The sequence below is a fragment of the Carettochelys insculpta genome, chromosome 3 (assembly GCF_033958435.1).
Source record: "Carettochelys insculpta isolate YL-2023 chromosome 3, ASM3395843v1, whole genome shotgun sequence".
In the NCBI taxonomy this organism is placed as follows: domain Eukaryota; kingdom Metazoa; phylum Chordata; order Testudines; family Carettochelyidae; genus Carettochelys; species Carettochelys insculpta.
In genome coordinates, this window is record NC_134139.1 from 188594828 (window position 1) to 188603671 (window position 8844).

The window sequence follows — 8844 nt, forward strand, 5'->3', positions numbered from 1 at the left end:
AGGTGAGCTTTTGTGGGACAGACCCACTTCTTCAGACCAGCTGAAGCCCCTATAGCAACTCAGAAAGTTCCTTTAACACACATTAACACGCAGTTTAAATCGTGATGGGAACTTTCTGAGTCACTATAGGGGCTTGTCTGCATACTCGGCTCAGTCTAATTCTTGACCTTCCCCCCCACCCCTTCACTCTCTGATTTGCTTACCTTGATTATCTTTTTCTGATTTGTCCTCCTTGCTTACTGTTTTTGGTTCTCTGTGCCTTAAATATTGAGTCTGTTCTGGTCTGGCTATGGTCTGAAGAAGTGGGTCTGTCCCATGAAAGCTCACCTAATAAACCATTTTGCTAGTCTTTAAAGTGCTACTTGACTACTTTTTGTTTTGATAGGTGTGGAAGAGTTTACTCTAACATCTTTTTCTAAGTCAGTTCTGGAAAGATGACTTCATTCTTTATAAGGGATTATACTATGGATATCATGCACAATTAAGCCCATTTATTAAAAACTTGCAAAATAAGAACTTGAAACAGATGTTACACCTACTTGCGCTTCATAACCTGCAATTAAATTCTAAAGAGACACATTATTCAGCCTCAGAATCACCCAATACAGTATATTACCCAGTCTTGTCTTATACAATACCTTTGTACAACATCCATACAATGATGAGCCCATTTTGATCACTAGTAGTTAGTTTTTGATACTGTTCATTCCAGGTCACCACTTGCACAGAACCTGGAAAATTATATAAAAATTACTTTCCATACTAACCAGGAAATGTCTAAGATGATAACAATTACACCCTTTTTAAATTTTTAACTACACTATTAGGGACTCTTCTGGTTCTGTTGATTTTAATTCTGCTTTTTTAGCCATTCTTCTTTTGAGACTGGCAATTAATGTTCTTCCTTTCACTGACCTCTGATGCATTGAGCCCACTTCTTTATCCGTTTTGTTCCCTTATGTCTCTCCAAATTCAACCTTCAATATTACTACTGTGAGGATAAAACCCATACCTGTAGCCTTTCCTGGTTTTTGTCCTCTGTTTCTGCCTGCCTTACCCTCAATCAACACCAGAGTCAGAATAGCTTTTGTCAGGTCCATAAATCTAATAATTGGCATTTTACCATAGGGAGATTTTCAATGGTGTAAGTGGAAGTTATGGATCTAGTTGCCATTTCTACCTTTGAAAATTTCCCTCTTTTTCACAAAAAACATCTTGCACACCACTATTCTGGAATCTCACACTTGCTCCTATCAGAAATGTTTGTACTTGATCAACATCAAAATTTGACTTACTACCCAAATTTCCTAGATACATGAGGAAATTATTATACTGAATCCATATTAGAAACTAATGAGGCCACTTCTCAGTAAAAACTCTGGTATGACTTCATTTCTTCTTATGTTAACTAAAACAATTCCCTCATTTATGTGTTTCTTTCAAACTTTGCAAACTTCAAATTTAACTAATAGCAGCTGTTTTTATCTCCTCATCTAGATCCAGAGGTCATGCTCATCCCTCAGAAATATCTTCCAATATCTATTATCTTGATACCAAGGCATGCATATCAAATTCCTGTCTGTTTCAAGAAAAATGTATTCTCTTGTGCTTCTAATCACTTCATGCCCATTTTCTTGGCACTGAAATGTTGCCATACTACCCTTCTTCACTCTGCCCTACAACAACTATAGTGGTCCCTCTAATTTTTTCCATTAATGGGAAGAATACATTTTGTTATGTGCATCACGGCATATGCAGATGTGCACCACCAATAGAAATACATGCTGCCGGCTGTGGACGCTCTGGGTAATCACCTGGACTGCCCATAGATCTCTCCTGGGCGGCCTCTCAAGTACTCAGCTTACAGGGAACACAAACTACAAGGTGAACCTTCCAGGTTCAGCACCCTCGGGACCTGGTTGGTCTCAAACAAGGAAGTTTGCTGGACAAGGGAGGTCAAGTCACCAGGGTGGGGGTGGCAGACATCAATCTCCCCACTCAGTTCCCCCCCCCCAGCCATCAAGCCCTGCTACCACTGGCCCTGCAGGCTCCACCAGCCACCACTGCTTCCCCTGGCCATGGCAGACCCGCTGTCTCCATCCCCATCGGCTTCCAACCTGCTGGACTGGCTCCACCCCCAGCTGCCAGCAGCCTGTGTCTCTAGGACTCTCTGGTCCTGAAACATCCATGGTACTGCTGGATCATGGATGTTGCCAGACAAGAGAGTCCTGGATCAGAAAGGTACAACCTGTACAAACCCTATTTTTATGATGTACATATACGTACACTTAAAACTACCATGCCAGGTGACAGAAGCTCATTTAAATACTTATTTCCTTATATTAATTAATAATAGTAGATAGCCAAGATGTTACATAACTGATATTTACAATGGCAATCTCTATTGCAGTCTTCTGACACAAAATGGCAAAACAATAACATTATTTTATTAATTTCACAATAGAACATTAACAGCTTACGTTTTTACTCCAACCTTTAGCTTTTTAGCATTAAACACAAGAAGACAAAGTAGCATAATGTAACTCTTACCACTGTGACCTTCCAGGGTCTGATTCATTGAAAGATTGCTAGGAGCTGCAAGCCCTTTTAATTTAGCTTCATCTAAACAAAAATAATATAAAAGCCATTTATAATAAATGAAATACATTAACTTATGTATTTTGAATCAAATCTTGCTATCCTAACTCATGTGATCAATCCCACTGACGTCAATAAAATTAATTTCAGAAGAAAGTATTTCCAGAAGTGGACAATTCTCTATCTATATCTCATAAGAACGGCCACACTAGCTCAGACCAAATGTCCACCTAGCCCAGTATCCTGTCTTTGGACAGTGACCAATGCCAGGTTCCCGAGAAGAGCACTATCTGTAAGATGCATCTGAGATCAGCCCCAACTGATCCCCAGGCTCAGACTCTTAATAAGATCAAGAGGCTTGAAGAGAAACCAAACCAGCTTCTCTTGTTTATTTTCCATTTGAAAAAGTGCATGAACTTGGAAAAGCCTTATTTCCTTTTCCTAAAATGTACTCATATTAAATTGAAAAATCCACTTAGCCTGCTCTCTAGCTCTACTGTGTAACAGAATAATAATAATAAAATAATAATAATAATAGTAATAATAATAATAATAGAAACATAAATTGCATACCTGACTTACAAATATATATGCATGACCTTCATTCCTCAAGCTACAGTACGTAATTAAATAGCAACTTGCTGTCCAGCAGACAATATTCATTTAGTTTTAACAGAATGAGCTACTTGGATTGAGTTCATATCGAAGAGAAAAATCAGTCTAACAGTTTGAGAATTCATTTCAAAATAAATATACTAGCCATATTATTATTTATTTACTAAGTACCAACCAGGTGTTTCAGAAGTGCACAGGTACTCGGGGGGAGGGATAGCTCAGTGGGTTGAGCACTGGCCTGCTAAACCCAGCACTGTGAGCTTAATCCTTGAGGAGGCTATTTAGGGATTGGGGCAAATAGATGTCAGGGATGGTGCTTGGTCCTGCCAAGAGGGCAGGGGGACTGGACTAGATGACCTCCTGAGGTCCCTTCCAGCTCTAGGAGATGTGTATCTCCAATAACATAAAGAAGCATAGGGTAAAATTAGGTACCCACATGGATTAGGAGCAAAATCTCAGTGACAGGAGTTGGGACTTGGTGCTTAACAAACAAATAAAAATTTGACAAAGATAATTATTTTAAAATGACCTCTTAAACTATAATAAATTTCTCTTAAATTGGAACTCAATCCAAGTAGCACACTCTCATCAAACTAAATTAATACTGACTGATGGCCAGCAAACTGCTATTTAAATATAAACTGCAACTTGAAGAGAAAAGGTTATGAATTTGCAAATAATTAAGTGATTTTCAAAGGGACTTTTTATTCCTAAATTACAGAAGCTGCTGGAACAATTTTTATGGTGAAGGTGCTGAGCACATTGAATCAAACTGTAAACCCTACATGGAAACTATCTCAAGCACTCCTAGTTAAAGCATTTGTGGGCCTGGATCCACAAAAGAGTTTAGTTGTTACAACACTGAATGCTCCAATGCTTAGTTTTCAGGCACTTAAAATAAATCACTGGAACACCTGAGTCAAGCACCTAGACTGCCTACACTATGAATGGATAGAAAAAGGTCCCTCAGAATTCAATCCAGGAAAAAAATGGCATATGGAGGAGGGCAGGGAACCATGTAAGTTAGTTACTGGGAGGTTCCAATAAGATGGAAGAGTTCTAAGCACCACCCCTCTTTTGGATTTTGGTTCCTCAGTCTGGACTAAAGGAGGAATCTACTTCCTCTTGTGATTTGCACCCTTTCCAAGAATCAGATATTTTAGGCACTTCTTGAAAGATGGTGTTAGGCAGGCATTTAAGTCCACACAAAACACTTCGAGACAGGTGAGAGAGGAGCACCTCCCTTACAACTATTAGCCCTAAGCAGTGGGTTACATAGAGTAGTTGCCACACTCTCCAGCCCAACTAATATTTAATTATTCAATTATTTAATTCAAGTGGGACAACTTCAACAGAAGAAAGAGCTGCAACAGACTATGCTGCAGTCCAGTGCCTAAGGCATTCATCTGAGTGATAGGAGATCCTTGTTCAAATCTCTTCTCATCAGAGGGGTGAACTGAAGTGGAGATCTCCCATATTTCATGGAAATTCAACAATCACTGAGCTAAAGGTTACAAAGGAAGAACTCCTTCTCCCTACTGGCTGCTTTACAGAGCTAGGCAGCCTCTGAACTCACCTACTAGATCAGGCCCAGCAGGCAATATATCAACTCCTCTGCCTATCCTCCCTTACTTAGTAGATCATATATAGGGGTGATAGTTGCTAACTCTCCAGACCAGATGTTATTGCCACAAATGGTGTCCAGTCTGTTTGGTCAGGAGAGTTGGCTACCCTAATAGGGGCCTAGGCAGTCCACAGGACAGCAAATGCCTAGAGGATCCAGCACCCACGCTTAGAGGCTGAAACACAGGTGCCTAAGGAACTTTTACAGATATTTAGGGGCCAATTAAGATTACCCTGACAGGATTAAGCAGTTGCCGAATGGAAACTTTGTAGATCACAGTGATACCTAAAAATGGAACTTACGCGTCTAATTATCATTGTGGATCTGGGGCTTATGAATTTTCAAGAAATGTATCCACAGCACCTGTTCCAAAGAATTTAGATATAGAGGACAGATGCTGACCAGACCAAAATGCACTGAGATACTCATATGATGGAAATAAATTAGATTATAATTTTTAAACTATGTCTTTAAAGAACAATGGCATTAATAAATGTAACTGTAAAAGTCACATCTTTTTACTCTACAAATCTGAGGAGTGTCGCTTTGTTTTCAAAGCCTGTATGGAAATCCACAGTTAGGGCTGTCAATCACAGTTAACTCATGCAAATAACTAAAAAAATTCATCGTGATTAACTGTAGTTTTAATCGCATTTTTACATAATAATAGAAAACCAAGTGACATTTATTAAATACTTTGGATGTTTTTCTAAATTTTCAAATATATCATTTTCTGTTAAAACCACAAAGTGCACAGTCTTCACTTTATTTTTACTACAAATATTTGCACTATAAAAATGATAAAAAGAAAACACTATTTCTCAATTCACCTCATACAAATACTATAGTGCAATCTCTATTGTGAAAGTTCAATTTACAAATAGATTTTGTTACGTAACTGCATTCAAAACACAACAATGTAAAACTTCAGAGCCTACAAGTCCACTCAGTACTATTTCTTGTTCAGACAACAGCTAAAACATATTTGTTTGCATTTATAGGAGATAATGCAGCCACTTCTTATTTACAATGTCATCTTCAAAGCCAGAACAGGAATTCACATGCACTTTTGCAGCAATCATTGCAAAACATTTATGCACCAGATATGCTAAACATTTATATGGCCCCTCATACTTCAGCCACCATTCCAGAGGACATACTCCCTGCTCATGCTCATTTAAAAATAATGTATTAATTAAATTTGTGACCGAACTCCTCAGGGAAGAATTTTATGTCCCTTATTTTGTATTTTACCTACATTCTGCCGCACACGCATGTTATAGCAATCTTGGATGATGCCCGCACACATGCTTCATTTTGAAAACACTTTCACTGCAGATCTGATAAACTGCAAAGAAGGTATCTTGGGAAATTTCATATTGTTAACTATAGCAGTGAATCCAAAGTGAAGTGCCTTCCAAAACTTGAGAGGGACAAGGTGTGGAGCATGCTTTCAGAAGTTTAAAAGAACAACATTCTGATGTGAAATGACAGAACATGAACCACCAAAAAAAGAAAATCAGTCTTCTGCTAGAGGCATCTGAGTCAGATGATGAAAATAAATATGCCTAAAACCCCACTGCTCTGGGTCACTAATGAGCAGAACCCATAGTCAGCATGGATGCATGTCCTCTGGAATGGTGGTTGAAGCAAGAAGTGACGTATGAAACTTTAACATATCTGGTGCGTAAATATCTTATGATGATGGATACAAGGGTGCCATGTGAATGCTGTTCTCATTTCCAGACAACACTGTAAACAAGAAGAGGACATCGTTCTCTCCTGCAATTGTAAACAAACTTGTTTGTCTCATGAACTGGCCTAACAAAACATAAGAACGCCCGTACTGGGTCAGACCAAAGGTCCAGGTAGTCCAGTATCCTTTCTTCCAATGGTGGGCAATGCCAGGTGCCCCAGAGGGAATGAACAGAACACTGATCTCGTTTTCCATTTCCAACTTCTGACACAGGCTAGGGACACCATTTCTGCCCATCCTGGCTAACAGCCACTGATGGCCCTATCATCCATGAATCTGTCTAGCTCTTTTTTGAGCCCTGTTAAAGTCCTGGCCTTCAAAACACCCACTGGAAAGAAGTTCCACAGGCTGAATGCACATCGCCTGAAGAAATACTTTCATTTGTTTTAAACCTGCTACTTACTAATTTAGTAGGACTGCTGCCTGCTAAAATGTAAGACTGAGTGGACTTACACACTCTCAAGTCTTACAATTATCGGAGGGGTAGCCGTGTTAGTCTGGATCTGTAACAGCAACGAAGGGTCCTGTGGCACCTTATAGACAAACAGAAAAGTTTTGAGCACGAGCTTTCATGACAACAGACTCACTTCATCAGATGCTGGTGATGAAGTGAGTCTGTGCTCACGAAAGCTCATGCTCAAAACTTTTCTGTTAGTCTATAAGGTGCCACAGGACCCTTCGTTGCTGTTACAAGTCTTACAATGATTTTTGAGTGTAGTTATTTTGGTGCATAATTCTACTTTTGTAAGTTCAGCTTAAATGATAAACTAGAGATTATACTATCACACTTGTATTGCATGAAATGAAATACTATGTTTCTTTTTTTACAGTGAAAATATTTGTAATAAAAATAAACATAATGTTAGCACTGATTATTTTGTATTGTGGTGTAATCTCAATCAATATATTTTAAAATGCAGAAAACATCCAAAATATTTAAATACATGGTATTTTATTAACAACAGTGCAAATAGGCACAAATAATTTTACTTGCTTGATAGTCCTACCTACCATGTCATATTTGAAAGTCACTTTAAGGGTTCAGAGAAACCTGATAGATTTTGCTCCAAAATTTAGTTTACCTGTTTGTGTTTCTAATTTTAAAACTTTCAACAATCCATCTTCTCCACCACATGCTATGAAACCTTGGTCCTTGTTCCAAGAGATACATCTTAGACGAACATTACCAGGGATTGCAATCTGAAAGAAATGTTTTTCATTTATATTGATTAGTAATAACAGTCTTATTTTGAAAACACACCAACCACAAACATTAAGCAAATGCGCTTGAGATACTTTGCATCACAATATAAATTCCTCCAACAATTTAGCAGAACTGTCCTATACTTAGAAGCTGAGAGAATACAGTAGAGACCATTCACATAAAATTATACATAGATAAGCAAACCAAGAGAATAAAATATAGGGGAGGGAAAGAACATCAATAATAATTAATAAAATGGGATTTTAACAAGATCTATTGACCCACTAACTTATCTTCCCAGAAAATTGCTCTAACCCTGAGGGAAGGTGTCAAGCACTGGGGAAGGGATCAGGACCCTAAGGATTTACATGGGTTGTCTCTGGGGTGCCTAAGGAAGCAGTTTAAAGGCTCTCTGGATCTCTTCATTGCTCAGGGCCAAGCTCTAGCTCTAATGGATGATGCAGGTTTGCTGCAGAAGTTACTGAGGGATGTTCCCTGCATTCTGTCAACCAGGGGGCTGGATTAGGATAACCCCATGACCCCGTCCGGCCTTCAAACCTGTTGGGCAGGGGGCTGGGCTAGATCACCTCTTGAGGTCCCTGCCAGCCCTAAAATTCTATGATTCTAGGAATCTGCCTAGCAGCTGGCTAGACTGAGGAGCGCAGCGCACCCCCGCCAGCAGTCTGGGTGGGTGGTGCACATGCCAAACGCCTCAGAACAACGTTCATTCTGCACGTGGATGGGGCAAATCCACACAGGGATGACGAAGATTAGAGACCAATGCTAGACAGGCCCGGCTCCCAGCTCCCCTGGCTGCCTGCAGCTCTCGGGAGGTGGCAGCGCTGGGAGAGGAGGGAGCCCAGCAGCTCAGAGCGGAGGCTCCGGATTGGTCTGGGACCCCGGCCGCAGGACAGGCTCAGGCTGGGACACTCACCTTTTTGCTCAGGTAGATGAACATGCTGCGAAGCCCGGGAGGCAGCGGACGGCTGGGGGGGCTCGGCCCGGACCCGCCGCCCTAGCAACCCGGCTTCCTTGGCAACCGCCGCC

The 8844-nt window shown here is 40.1% G+C and overlaps 1 protein-coding gene across 2 annotated transcripts in view; it reads right to left on the reverse strand.

Moving 5' to 3' along the window:
* The window catches only part of WDR35 (WD repeat domain 35), a 96272-nt gene extending 87428 nt beyond the window's left edge, over positions 1-8844 (reverse strand). For both annotated transcript variants that reach the window (XM_074991311.1, XM_074991310.1), the window contains exons 1-4: positions 8732-8844; positions 7676-7793; positions 2551-2622; positions 639-731 (exon numbers count right to left, since the gene is read on the reverse strand). In XM_074991311.1, the coding sequence (XP_074847412.1) occupies positions 639-731; positions 2551-2622; positions 7676-7793; positions 8732-8755 (307 nt within the window). In that variant the 5' untranslated portion in view covers positions 8756-8844. The remainder of the gene's footprint in view (positions 1-638; positions 732-2550; positions 2623-7675; positions 7794-8731) is intronic.